A 14,967-nucleotide genomic window follows, 5' to 3' on the forward strand; every position below is an offset into this window, starting at 1 on the left:
AAATTTTGTTGCCCCCCCAAAATTAAAATGTACCACCCCCCAGCACCTATGCCAGCCCCAGCTGCCGCCCCCCTGTGCAGTTCCCTCAGTAGTGGTCCCCCTGTGCAGTGCCCTCTGTAGAGGTCCCCCTATGCAGTGCACCAGTAGTAAGGGCCCCTGTAGTGCCCCCAGTAGTAAGCCCCCTGTAGAAAGCCCCCAGTAATGCCCCCTGTAGAAAGCCCCCAGTAATGCCCCCTGTAGTAAGCCCTCGTAATGCCCCCTGCAGAAAGCCCCCAGTAATGCCCCCTGTAGTAAGCCCCCATAATGCCCCCTGTAGTAAGCCCCCTGTAATGCCCACTGTAGTAAGCCCCCAGTAATGCCCCTGTAGTAAGCCCCCTTTAGTAAGCCCCCTGTAATGCCCCCTGTAGTAATCCCCCGTAATGCTCCCAGTAATGCCCCCTGTAGTAGCCCCCAGTAATGCTCCCTGTAGTGAGCCCCCAGTAATGCCCCCTGTAGTGAGCCACCAATAATGCCCCCTGTAGTGAGCCCCCCCCACGAGCGAGCGCACACATATACAAAAAACCCAAAAAACAATACTTACCTGAAACCCCGCTCCAGTGCTGCTGCCTTCCGTCCCCGGCACCCGCTCCTCGGAACTATGGGAGTGACGTCATGACGTCACTCCCATAGTGCATTGCGGGACCCGGAAGCGGAGCTAAGGAGTGAGCTCCGTTCCTCCGGCTACCGCCGGGCGAGAAGGAAGGAACCGGGCGCCCGCTGGTAACACACTCAGCGGGCGCCTGGCAAATAGGGAGTGCGATCCGCACCCCCTGTATTGACGCCGCTGGAGGTGGAGCGCCGATCAGCGGCGCTCCATCTCCATAGCAGTGCCCGGAACGGCCCGGGGGACAATGAAGCCAGGTGCCCCCTTAAGGGCTGGAGCCCGGCGGCAAATGACTCCATTGTCTCCGGGAGTTCCGCCACTGAGTCTACAGAAGAATGTTGTGATTGGTCCACTCCTCACTGCCTGGTTTTTGTCCGGGGCTGTAAGAGGAACGGAGGAATGTCCAAGTAAAACAGCTGATTGTATCAGCTGTAGATGGCAGTGCGGCAGATGGGAGTTTGTTATAAAGTGGGTGGAATCTGCAGGGCTATGTTTATTTGTATTATCAAATAGTAAAAAAAAGCATGGGCTTAGGCCCTGATTCAGACCCGGTTGCTAGATGCGTACGCTAGCACTGAGCAAATTTTCCAAATTGACGTCATGGGATGCGATCGCTAGCCAAGGCATAAGCACACCCTTTGGCTGTGCGAGCGATCGCTCTGTGTATGCAGACACCTCTTAGCATATGTAGAGATGCCCACTGGCACACGTCATCTCCAGGAAGTGTATGAAAACATTGGTACATTGAGGACCATCGGATGCGAACGCAGTGCTTGTGGTAGCCTTACATTACCGCAAGCTCTGCCAGCATTTCAGTGTAAAAAATGGCAAGTGACGTGTGCTATGATGCTGCCTGTTAATTATGCACACCTCTGAAACGGCATTGAAACACTCAGGCACACCTGCGTTCACATCTCCAACCCCCCGTTATTACAGGAAAGCCCCTGTTACCACAAACAAACGGCCTCTCATGTCACTCATTACACTGGGCTGTCTTTGCAGGGCGAGCGAGCGGTATGCGATCGCAGTGAGTTGTTCGCGCAAGCTTAGAATGAAGCGTGCGCATGCGTGTACGCAGAACATCAGGCCACTTGCGAGCGCACGCATATAGTGAACGGGTCTGAATCAGGCCCTTAGTACATACCTACTTTTTTCATCTCCTCAATGCTGCTTGCTACAATACTTCAGGGTCGGGCTCTGACATCATTAGGCACCGTCCCATTGCGCAAAATGGCGTGAATCATCAGTGCGTGGAGAGGGGGATGGGTCATTTTAGCCCCCCTCCACTTACAGATCATCAATTCCCGTTTTATCTTCTCCATTCTGCCCACTTCACTAGGAAGTGAGCGGGATGTGAGACGTCCGGCCACTCTTCTGGGGGTGCAGGGGGGGCTACCCGAATAATCCTGCAACTTCCGGCAGGGTAGGAAAGTATGGATTAGTTATGCATCTAGAATATGTAGCACATAAAACCTGACTTGTTTTGCAGACATCTTCCGGCAGTTCAATCCGGATATTGAAGGTTATTCGCTTGGAAAGGGGCCTCACACTCTTTCGAGGTCAAAACTAAACCGGGCTGTGCCAGGAGCAGACTCAGTGTACGTTGGGAATAATGTCACAAGCTGAGAAATAATTACTATTATATACAGCTTCTTCTACGGTCTGTGACTTCCTGCTGCCTCATTTCCACTCCCCACATAATGTCACTGCCTCTGTCACATGCAAACCTGATATACTCTGTGCTGCTGGGGAACCTGCTCCTCCCACTATATAACTCTCAGTCTCTGGCTTACCACTGCCTCCAGTCCATTCCCCTCCTCACATCATGTCACTGCCCCCGTCACATGCAGCCCCGTCCTCACTGACACATCAGTCATATCCTGATATACTCTGTGCTGCTGGAGGACCCGCTCCTTCCTCTATATAACTCTTTGTCTGTGGCTTCCTGTTACCTCCATTCCTCTCCTCACATCATGTCACTTCCCAAAGGTAGGGCTGATGCAAGTGCGTCCTTGTGCTGATGATGTTATCAAACCAAACGTTCGTATAGGCACGGTCTGCTCCCAATTATGTGCAGAACTCTGCATACGGGCGAATATATACATCTACCTCCATATATACAGGCAGTTTGGGCCCGATCCTAAGGTTGGAGTAAAATAAAAGCAGATTACTTTGCACCTGGGTAAAACCATACTGCTCTGTAGGTGGGGCAGATGTAAGATATGCAGGGAGAGTTAGATGTGGGAGGGGCATGTCCTAACTCTAAATTGCAGGGTAAAAATAATTTGTGGACTACAGGCAAAAGCAGCCACGATTTACCCTGCATGCAAACATAATAAATGTATTTATACCCCTTGTATTGCAACATGGTTTGTCCAGGTGTAGGTCGTGCAGATGGTATCAGAAATGGGGCGGCAAAGTGGTGGGCGTTCCTGGGAGGTGGTCATAAATTATCGCAATATACGTCAGTCTCATCGGCCGCGTTCTCAGATGCAGAGACTCAGCCACACAGGAAATGTTCCCACAGAGACTCTGCACATGTTATAGGTCCGGTGCAAGTGACGATGGTAAGCTCTATAGTGCACCAATGGTGGGGTCTAAAGAATCACCGGCGGTATTACAGTGTGCGAAGATGCTGAAACTGGGCGTGTCAGTCCTTGCACACTCAGACGCAGGCTACTACACCAGGAGATGTAGCATTGGCATATTATCACTGCCGGCAACTGACGCAAGAACAGACACAGCAGCGCCCACCTCTGGTTTCTTTGTGGGCAATTATGGCCAACTTCCGTCCAGCTCTACCTCATCCCCAAAATCTATCATCTCTGTGTAGGGACAATTAGGGCAAAACTTAGATTGGATGTTCTATATTAGCCATGAATACAGGTTTATATTTGCTACTGATATCTGGGGTTAAATTAACGCACCTCCCTGTACTCTGCAGAGATATGATCGACCAGGCCAAGTTGTTGGTGACGAAGATGAAGCAGATGAACGCTGCTGGGGTGAGTACGATAACTAACTAGATTTATATATTCTTGGGGAAATGCTTAATTTGTTGTGTTACTGACAGCAGGGCCGGCGCAATCATTAGGTGAACCGAGATGGTGGCCTACAACATCAATGGCTAGGGGACAGCTAAGACACTGATCTTTATGTCACTCATCCAGGGTGGGATGCATGATGCATCGCATTCGGGATGCGATGCATCCTGCCGCTCTTCGCATGCATGCCGCCATTGGTAACGCCAGTATGCATGATGGAATGTGCAAAAGACCGCTCTCTCGGTAAGAGCGGTCCTTTGTGAATAAAGGACTTCCGGGTCTAAGACCCAGAAGTCCCTCTGCTGTCATTCTGCACATGTGCGCTGTGATTAGGGTTAGACTATGATTAGGGTCAGCCTGTGGTTGGGGTTAGGCTGCAATTAGGGTTAAGGTTAGACTGTGGTTAAAGTTAGGGATAGGCTGGGACTAGGGTTAGGCTGTGGTTAGAGTTAGGCTGCTATTAGGGTTAGGCTGCGGTTAGGTTTGGGCTGTGGTTATGGTTAGGCTGTGATTAGGGATAGGCTATGGTTCGGTTAGGCTGTACTTAGCGTTAGAGTTGGGCTGTGGTTAAGGTTAGGCTGCAATTAGGGTTAGGGTTAGGACGCAATTAGGGTAAGGATGTGGTTAGGGTTAGGCTGCAGTTAGGGCTAGGGTTAGGCTGTGATTAGGGTTAGGACGCAATTAGGGTAAGGCTGTGGTTAGGGTTAGGCTGCAGTTAGGGTTAGGGTTAGGCTGTGATTAGGGTTAGGACGCAATTAGGGTAAGGCTGTGGTTAGGGTTAGGCTGCAGTTAGGGCTAGGGTTAGGCTGTGATTATTGTTAGGACGCAATTAGGGTAAGGCTGTGGTTAGGGTTAGGCTGTAGTTAGGGTTAGGGTTAGGCTGTGGTTAAGCTGCGAATGGAGTTAGGGTTAGACTGTGGCTAGGGTTAGGCTGCAATTATGGTTAGGCTGTAGTTAGGTTTAGGCTGTAGCTAGGAATAAGACATGGTTAGGGTTAGATTGCAATTAGGGTTAGGCATGGCTAGGATTAGGCTGTTGTTAGCGTTAGGCTGTGGTTAGGACAGGGGCGTATTTATAATGAGTGCAGGGTGTGCGGTGCACACAGGCCCCTGGGTCCAGGGGGGCCCGCTCTGCACACCCTGCACCCATACTTTTTTTTTTATACTTACCTCTCTGAAGTCCCATGGAGTAGCGCTACACAAAACACCTGGAAAATGGCTTCCGCTGCCATTTTCTCTACGTTTTGGGTATGTGCAATAGGAGATCTAGTGTCTGGAGTCTAACGCTGCTGTCAGTTCACTGGCGGCAGTCGGGGAGAGAGGAGGGTGCCACGGATGGGGAGTGAACACGGGCCCCCTCCTCTCCTAATACACCCCTGGCATAGGATTAGGGTTAGGCTGCAATTACGGTTAGGGTTAGGCTGTGGTTAGGGTTTAGCGTTGGGGGTACTTGCCTCGTCAATTGAAAAGCACATGGTCGACATGTCGCCTGCTGACAGTCACATTGTTGACATTATGACAGCTCCCGTCCATGTCAGCATTCTGAACCACACCCCTAAACACAATGTTACTGTATCACATAAGGAGGGGATTGTTCTACAAAATAACTTACTAAGCTGACATTATTACATCTTATTTCTCTGGACCTGATTTATTACTCATACTTTACTGTGTTGCTTTATTATTAATACTAAGTGAAACATTTGTAAAAAATGAAAAAAAAAACATTGTGAAACTTCTACTTTATGTTATTGTATTTAATGTTTCCATCTAGAACATCAATTATACAGAAGACTGGAAACTGCTGACTATATTTATAGGAGGGAATGATCTGTGCGCCATCTGTAAGAACCCGGTATGTTATTTTCCAGGCAGTAGGAAGATGGGTGTCGAGAGTGTCCCAACGTGGTTCGGGCAGCTCTCCAGGCAGCAGGGTGGCCTTCCAGGCACCTCACAAGCTGGAGACCGGTGCTGCCAGGGCAGTAGCTAAGCAGTCCCCTCAGCCTTGCGCCCCTTGGCGGCAGCACCGGTCACACTGCCCTTGGTACTACTCCTGGATTGAACAGCCTGTGCATCACAATGACAGTGCTCAGCCATGCAACACCTAGCACAGAGGTGGCCGAATCTGCCACTATCTGCTCTCAGATCGCCTGATTCAGAGTAGAACTCCGATGTTAGAAGCTCAGATCCTGCGCATGGGCCGGTCTTCTACTGCAAGATATCTCATAGTTCCCCAAAATCGCAGCCTGATTGACAGGCTGCTCCTGTTTGGGGGAAAAAAAGAGGACGGGGCCGGCCCTCTTTTCTGGAAAATGGTCCATGATCTGGACCAGCAGCACGGCCAGATCTGGCAGCCAAGGTAGGGGCCAGTGACATTTCAAATATGTAAGCACTTATCCTGCATGCCTATGTGATAATCACACGGACATGCGATACACAGTGGTCCTCATTCAGAGTCCATCGCAAGAAGCGATCGCTCACTCTGAATGAGGGCGGGCACTTCTTGTTTAGAAGTGCTGCCTCCAGGTCGTAAGCTAAGCTGTGGGTTGCCACCCACAGCTTAGTTTGCGATCAGGGTGATGGTCGCGATTTTCATCACCATCGCGACCTTCGGGGCTTACGACCAGACCCGAAGGTTGCGTCTGGGCTCTCGTAAGCCCCAGGGAACTTCCTGCTCTGTTTGAGCGGGAAGTTCCCCACTGACATCATCAATGATGTCAGTGGGGCCGCCCCCAAACGGCAAGCGTTCCAACTGGAACGCCTCAGTTTGGCTGGGCACGCCCCCGGCCCGCCCAGCAAGCGGGGCGAGCTGTCACACAACATTGACAGCTCGCCCCGTCTGCTACGAGACCCTTAGCGATGGAGCGCCCGTCGCTAGCCGGGTCTCGCGCATGCGCACGACAGAGCCGGCTCTGTCATGCGCATGCTCTGTGGGGACCATTACATCGGCGCTTGCGACCGGGTCTGAATGAGACCCAGTGTCCTTAGCCTCCACTGTGGAAGACTGATGAGGGCAGTGATCATTGGGAGGGGGGGCTTTTTAGCATGGATTACCCATGACGCACCTCTCACTGGGCCATCCCATACTTTAGCTCTGAGGTAAACGAATTTCAATATGGTGCCCCAGACAATAAGATGCCCTGTGTTATGTTGCCCGGTCAGACCGTTGCCTGTGCCAACACTGGCCTCCAGCCTCTCTCTCTCCTGCCTCCAGCAGGACTCACCACAGCTACACAACGAGCCTCGTTGATTTAAAAACATACACACATATTACGTCATTTATGAGAATTTGCCTCTTAAAATAGCACATAATGCCAGCAATTTACAGTCCACACTTTGATGATAAACGGCTTCTTTATCTGTAATCTTTGACAAACACAATATAATGGGATAAGCTCTTAAATTAGTAACTGACACGTCATTCGCTATTGTTCTGTCTGAGATATCGGCCTGGCCAGTAACCCTCATGTTAATCCCAAGTTCACTTACGGTCTCCTATGTGATAATGACTGTGCAACTATCTTACACAGGGCCGGCTCCAGGGTTTGGAGCACCCTGTGCCAGCTCTTCAAAGTGCGCCCTCACATCACGCACGCCGAAGCCGTGAGTGACCTAAAATGGGTGCGTGACCTAATTACCATAGACCACCGCCCCTATGTGACGTTATTTGGAGGCGTGCCCGCATGGCACACCTTCAAATAACATCAGGCTTCCCCCAGCCCTCTCCCATCACTGGATGGATGCCACATGCATGCGCGCAGAATCCATTCAGACTCCGTGGTCCGGTACCACCACAGCTGTGGGGGTCCCCACCCTCCCGATTTCACCACCCGTGGGCCACTTTGGCCCATGGGTGGAAGATATAGTGGGACAGTACTGTCCCGCTGAAATCGGGATGTTGGGGAGGGAGTGCCCTCTATGGGTGGTGCCCCTGTTCGGCCGCACTGGTCGAACACCCGTAGAGCCGGCCCTGATCTTACATGTAACATCGGGTGACCAGAGAAAATCTCACACTGGTGCCCACACACTAGGCAATCATATGCACGATTTACACGATTTCGATGCATCGTAACGATAAATCCCTCAAATTTGTGCAAGTCGTGCAGTTTCCACTGAGCGATAACGATCGGATGCTCGGTCCCTGCGGGTTGTTAATCATATCTTCAGATCTTACCCACTGCAGGTAAGATCTGGAAATCTCTTTAACAAAGCGCTGGAAATCGTTAAGGACGCACTATAGGTCGTTAGTAGATCGTTTGTCAAAATATGAACACTTTATGCACGATATCGTTTGTCCAGGACTGCCAGGGAGCTGCCGGGGAGTTCAAAGGAAATCGTTAACGACATTGCATCGTTTGCGAGTCGCTCAGTGTGTGGGCACCTTAAGATGTAATAAATTATCTGTTCAACCATCGTTCTATTTCATGTAAATTTACTCATGTTTTGGGGGAGATCTACCAGCCCTTCTGAAGAAGATAGATGGAGAAGTTACCCATAGCAACCAACCAGCTCCTTGCTATCATTTTATAGAATGTACTTGATAAATGCTAGCTAGAAGCTGCCTTTCCCTCGTAGTCTCTGAACATGACTACATTTTTACCATGTGGACCTAAATGCATATCATTATCAGTGGCGTATCTATAATGGGTGCAGTGTGTGCGGGGCACATGGGCCCCCGGGTCCAAGGAGGCCCCGCACCGCACACACTGCACCCATATTTTTTTAAACTTACCTGTCCGAGGTCCCGCATCGGGTGTCACTGCTGCTCAGAACACCAGAAAAATGGCTGCCGCGGGCATTTTTCCAGCGTTCTGCGCATGTGCAGTAGACTCCGGGCACACTCTAGTGCCCGGAGTCTACTAATGCTCCGGTGGCTGGCCAGCCGTGTCAGTCGGCTGCCAGCCACCAAGGAGAAAGGAGGGGGCCCCGCACGAGGAGTGCACACGGGCCCCCTCTTCTTTTAAAACGCCCCTGATCATTATCTACATATTGATTTAATTGTCGACCTAATGACAGTGTCAACAGCTTGCATGTCGACATTCAGAACCTGACGACATTCCATGTCTACCTTCCGAATGTCGACAAGTCGACCGCAAACCTTGTGTGTGACACAGAATTAGGTCTTTAAAATGACACGAGGTTGCCATTGTCCAACACTGCGACCGCTATATTTTCAGCTACTGCTGGTGAATTTCTAGTGATAGCGCAGTATTCATTATACGGGCCAAGGGAAACGCAATTCAGGGGACACCATATAGATTGTTTTTTTTTATTAGTTTGTGTATTTTAATTGCCTTTCTTTGCTTTTATCTTTACCACAATGTATAATCCCAGTAATAATAATGGATTAGATAGTATATGACAGGGAGATGAAGCTATGCTGTACACAATTATTACTTGTGCACTCACAATGTATAGGACTGATTCGTTACAGCCCGGGGTCAATGAGACATGTGACCCCACTGCTGCCCCTATCCTGTCCCAGTTATCGTTGGAGCTGATAACCGGGGGGCGGTGTGCCTCCATTCTCATTACTTACACATAGTTTAGCATAAATAATTATTACTGTAATGCTTAAATAACATGTCTAAAGAATAAGGGGCCTATTCATCATACTTTAATTAAGATTTTTTTTTTCAAACAGTTCCCTACTTTTAAGTAAGTGAGCCATTCATTAGACTAGTAACGCAGAAGATATCACCAATATCTCCTGGGTACGGTTCTGCGGCGTTAATTTCCACACTCCCCTTACTTTAGTACCGGGATGTAAAAATTAGGCTATTCATCAAATTCCGAAAATTATTTATTTTTGCAATTTTATGGTGTTACTGTATGCCATCCCCAGATGGCGTACAGCCCTCGTAAGGCTTCACAAGCTGCCGTTTACGTGGCAGCTTGTGAAGCAGTGGGATTTTGCCCCGCCTTCTTTGCGGTCCATCCCTCCCCCGCCGCTGCACGCTGCTGCAGCGTGAAGGGAAAAGTATCTATTTTCTAAATAGCTGTCATCACAACAATGGGCCTGATTCAGACCCACTCGCGAGCGGCTGTCCGCTCGCAAGTGGGTCGATGTTATGGACTGAGCATGCGCACGACGGAGGGAGCTCCGTCGTGCGCATGCGCCAGACGCGACGAGCGAAGGAAAGTCCTTCGCTCGTTGTGTCCGATCAAAGGGGGCATGCTGTCAATGTTGATTGACAGCACGCCCCCTTTGGTGGGCGTGCCGGGGGCGTGCCTCCCTGACGGGGGCGTTCCCACGGGAACGCCTCCCGTCAGAAGCCGGCCCACTGACATCACTAGTGATGTCAGTGGGAGTGATTTTGGCTCTGATAGAGCCAAAATCACTCCGGAGCTTGCGGTTGAAAACCTCAACCGCAGGCTCCGGCTCGCAATTTCGATGGTCGCGATGGTCAAGACCATCGAGGCCATCACAAAGCACGCTCGTATAGCCTGTGGGTGGTGACCCACAGCTATACGAGCGTCCAGGAGGACGCTCCATGAAAATGGAGCCCGGCCCTCATTCAGAGCGTGCGCTCTGCTCACAGCGTACGGCTCTGAATGAGGGCCAATGACAGCTATTCGGGGTAGATACTTATTGAGCAGAGGAATTCCTCTGGTAATTAGGTAGAACTCCATGCGAGTTCTAAACCTAATTATCTCCAAATAATTAAGTAATGATGAATAGACCCTTAACTGATTTGGGATGAGGATAGTGGGATGTTTGTGTGACCTTCCTGCCCACAGCTTCCGTAGCGGCGTTCACACCCCATTGCGGCTTATTCTCTGGAGAAATGACTGTCTCTCAGCTGCCATCTCCCTTCTGTCACACTGTACAAGTGCAAACAAACACTTGTCCAAATCCAGGGAACAAGTCCTAATTTATTTACTTTGATCTTCAACAGAGATTTCGTTCTCCAGAACAGTTTGTCTACCGCATCAAGCAAGCCCTGGACTACTTGCAGCAAGAGGTATATTGTCTGACAAGGACACAAACTACATTGCTTATATGACTAATTAGACCTAGGTCCATGCTTATTACAGCGGTGACAGAGTCATGGCCTGCCCAAGAATCCCATCCCGTCTAACCCTTATCCACGGTGCCCTATCGGCTGGGCTGTACCACCTGTCCTGCTGGGGAAAACTGTCTGATAACTTTCAATTTCTCCAGGCACTGATCCATGGATGGTACCATCATCATTGCCTATGTCATAAGCAGCAGAGGGGGGGGCTAGTATATGTATACACATAAATATATATATTTTTTCTATAAATTTTGACTGTCCGTAGGGAAGATCTATCAAGCCTTGGAGAGAGATAAAATTGAGACGTTGCCAAAGCAATCAATCAGCTTCTAAATGTAATTTATCTAGCACAGTCTTTGAAACAACAGCTAGCAGCTGGCTGGTTGCTATGGGCAACTTCCTCATTGTATATCTCTCTGAAAGCTTTAATACATCTCCCCGCTTCATGAGTTAAACCCACCAACTTATCTTACACAACAGGTTCCAAGGATGTTTGTGAACCTGGTGACAATCCTGGACATTGTGACACTGAAAGCATTGTACGATGATAAGAGAACTCACTGTCCGCAGAGGTTGATGAGGTCAGTAATGTGGCGATCTGTGTTTCTCAACAACTATATTAGTACATTAGAGTGCAAAAATCTGTCAGACACCCCATGCACAGGCGTAGACACTTTGAGCGGCCAATGCACAGTTAAACACAAGTTCGTTTGGCACATTTTTTATTTTTTTAGCCTTGCACATGTTCCAGAACCAAACGTACCCACCTCAGGGTGATGCCGAGTCATACAAATTCCAGGCGCGTCTTCGTAACCGTGGTCTACAGAGAGCTGAGAATACGTAATTACATCTGTTTTCAGGCGAGTCTTTGCACCAAGGAACAGGGTGGGTCAAGCATCAAGCATGCATGGATGATGCCGAAACCAGGTGTAGGGATTCTTAACTGTGCATACGGGCGAATATTCCCATTTATTTCCATGCATGCAATGCGGTCGCAGTTATGTCCAACTTACAATTATCTCTGCATCGTCCCAATCCTATATAAATCTTGTATGTCTTCAACAAGTAGAAATAAGTCTGTCTATATGCTGTATAGACTAATAACTAGAAGAGAGCACTGTTATACTATCTATATAGATACTACAAGCACAAGTATAACTCAGTATCGATCACGTTATACTGACGTACTTGTAAAAATAAGTCAATACATAGAGAGGTTCAAAGTGTAGGACATAGAAGTTATCTCCAGATTATATAGTGATCATACGATGACAGTGTAGTCTCTAATCCGTGTATAATACCCAGATGTGTGTTCAATTCACACTTTTCCTCATTTATTCCTCATTGCATCATGGTCACAGATATGGAAAAGAAGAAAAAAATATCATATATAGTGAAATACCATTTATTCAAGTTAAAACTCCCTAAAAAACCACTCCATCCCTCGTGGGATATTCAACGTACCAGCAGTGAAGATGTATCCTGTACAGCAGACAACACATCAAACAACAATGGTTTCAATCCGGATTTAAAACCTGCTTGAGCATCCACTGGATACGGAGATCTTTCCCACCGCTCACAGTCCTGGTAGTCTGCTCCCACTTTCCGCCAACGCGTTTCACTTTCAACTTTAAAAGTCTTTCTCAAGGTGTATCTCTTCTGGTGGACAGTAGTACTTTAAATCCCCCTCCCTTCCCTGTGATTGGTTGATTGTACCAGGAGCTGATGGAGGATGTTGTTCAGTGAAGTCTAGTTTATTGTAGGATACTAAGATCTCCGTATCCAGCGGATGCTCAAGCTGGTTTTAAATCCGGATTGAAACCATTGTTGTTTGATGTGTTTTAACTTGAATAAATGGTATTTCACTATATGTGATATTTTTTTCTTCTTTTCCATATCTGTGACCATGAGGCAATGAGGAATAACTGAGGAAAAGTGTGAATTGAACACACATCTGGGAATTATACACTAATTAGAGACTACACTTTCATCGTATGAGCACTATATACTCTGGAGATAGCGCCTGGACTTTTTATTTGTGTTTTGTTGACTAATGTACTGAAGACTCTTTTAAAGGTCTGTTGGGTTGCATTCGTATTGGAGCGCAGTGTTTTCTAGCTATACAGTCTGACATAGAAGTTGTTTGACAGCAAGAAAAAAGGATATTAACATAGATAAGAGCTCAGCTCGGGGTTAAGTAAGACATCTGTGACTCCTTATCAATAGCGGAGCTGGTTGCTTGGTGTAAACCCTGCCGGCGAGGACAGACCGAGGTCTGCAGTCATTTAACTTCTGATCAGAAATGGTTAACGTATAGATCGAGCACATGTCACTCAACCCTCCTGTAACACTTACACCATCCGAGATCCTGAATCCTGAATCAGAGCTGGTGCTTTTGTGGTCACAGTGGGGAGAGGAGGACAAAGAATAGCAAAGTGCCTCCGGTATGAGAGAGAATGAGCTAAGACTGTCTACCAGAATAATCCAACAGTAGTGATCGGCCCGATTCAGATGTGCACGCTAACTGCGCGCATTGCCGATATTCACGCAGTCGTCCCATGTTGGAAGTACGTGTCATACTGCGCTTGAATCCTGATAGCTACTGCTGGGAAATGCAGAACAAATTGGATGCAGAAAGGTGCCATTTTAGTGGGCATTTCTGGGGGTGGCGTAACAGTGGGGCGGCTAGCAAAACGCAGGGGTGTCGCAGACAGTGACTTCATCTAAAGACGCAGTACCACTCACACATTTGGTTCAGACAGATAATCTGCGCCTCCCTAGGGCTGGTACAACCAGGGGCGTATCTATAATGGGTGCAGGGTGTGCGGGGAACACGGGCCCCGGGTCCAGGGGGGCCCTGCACCGCACACCCTGCACCCATAATACCATACCTCCCAACATGACTCTCTCCAGGAGGGACACAATGCTCTGGTCCTGGACTTCCCTGGTAATTTATGATTGGTGGAAGCTCCAGAGGTGGGGCTGCAGCACAGTCCAAAATTCAAATAGGGGAGTCACACCAACTGCCAGTGAGTCCCAGCCAGTGATGTTTGGCAGTGTGTGAAATGACAGTTGGTGAGGCTCCCCTATTTGAAGTTTGAACTGCGCTGCAGCCCCACCTCTTACCAGGGAAGTCCAGGACCAGAGCATAGTGTCCCTCCTGGAGAGGGTCATGTTGGGAGGTATGTAATATTACTTACCTCTCCGGAGTCCCACGTCGGCGCGGGGGTCCGGTGCTGTACGACTGGAAAATGGCCGCGGTGGCCATTTTTCTGTCATTTGCGCATGCGCAGTACAGAGAAAATGTCCGCCATGGCCATTTTCCCGGTGACCTGTGCATACATTATAGACTCTGGGCACACTCTAGTGCCCAGAGTCTATAACTCCGGCGCTGGCCGCGCACAGCTCAGTGCGCTGCTGGCCGCCGGGCGGAGAGGGGGGGCCCGTGTCGGAGACTGCACACGGGCCCCCTCCTCTCTAGAAACGCCCTTGGGTACAACCGATGGTGTATCTTAGTATGCACAGCGACGGTCTGGCGCTTCAGCTGGCGGGCATCCCAGCAGGAAGACCATCAGCCGCAACATCACCATAAAGACGGAGTCACAGCAAAAGACACAGACGTGGCTCCAACTGCGTCCAACTCTAAATCTGTCCTGTTATCTTTCCTGCTATCAATTGAATTCCCCCCCCCCCCCCCCGCATAGAGATGAGCGGTTTGGATTTGACTAGGCCAAAGCGTTTGTCTCTCGTAAAACAAAGCACTGAGCTGCCACAATGGTCACATCGGGGGCCTTCATACTATTAGGCCCCTGATGTGACCATTGTGACAGCTCAGTGCTTTGTTTTACGAGAGACATTCTTGAGAATGCACAAAAACAGACAAATCTCAGGTGCACAACTCCAAATTATTAATAATATATAAATGCAATAGAATTTTGCAATCAATAGAGGTTTTTAGCATAATCTTGGCCAAGGTTATGGGCCTACTCACCACATCCAGGTAACCTCTTTAGGGTAGGTCCCTAACATACGAGGATTCAAATCCAGAGCACAGGACACCCCCAAACTGGCCCAGCTAAGCCGCCCCTGGGCAGCGCCATAGTAAGAAAAGCGCAGTGTAAAAGAGATAGTTAGGAGCAGCTACTGCTGCATATAAAGAATGAAAATAAAAAGTGAAGTACATGTATAATAAACAAACAGTGAAGGGTTAAAATGTGTTATAAAAGAAAAATGTGTTATAATGCGGTGCCCTGAAACAGATC

At 48.9% G+C, this 14,967-nt stretch overlaps 1 protein-coding gene across 1 annotated transcript in view; it reads left to right on the plus strand.

Annotated features, from left to right (window-relative positions):
• LOC148532315 (phospholipase B1, membrane-associated-like) overlaps positions 1-14,967 on the plus strand; it is a 177,854-nt gene that overhangs the window by 73,847 nt on the left and 89,040 nt on the right. Inside the window, exons 17-21 of the mRNA XM_088467995.1 lie at positions 2,133-2,241; positions 3,588-3,648; positions 5,461-5,541; positions 10,586-10,651; positions 11,186-11,286. Of these exons, the coding sequence (XP_088324121.1) occupies positions 2,133-2,241; positions 3,588-3,648; positions 5,461-5,541; positions 10,586-10,651; positions 11,186-11,286 (418 nt within the window). The remainder of the gene's footprint in view (positions 1-2,132; positions 2,242-3,587; positions 3,649-5,460; positions 5,542-10,585; positions 10,652-11,185; positions 11,287-14,967) is intronic.

This window comes from Taudactylus pleione, unplaced genomic scaffold, assembly GCF_031769625.1.
Source record: "Taudactylus pleione unplaced genomic scaffold, aTauple2 ptg000079l, whole genome shotgun sequence".
In the NCBI taxonomy this organism is placed as follows: Eukaryota; Metazoa; Chordata; class Amphibia; order Anura; family Myobatrachidae; genus Taudactylus; species Taudactylus pleione.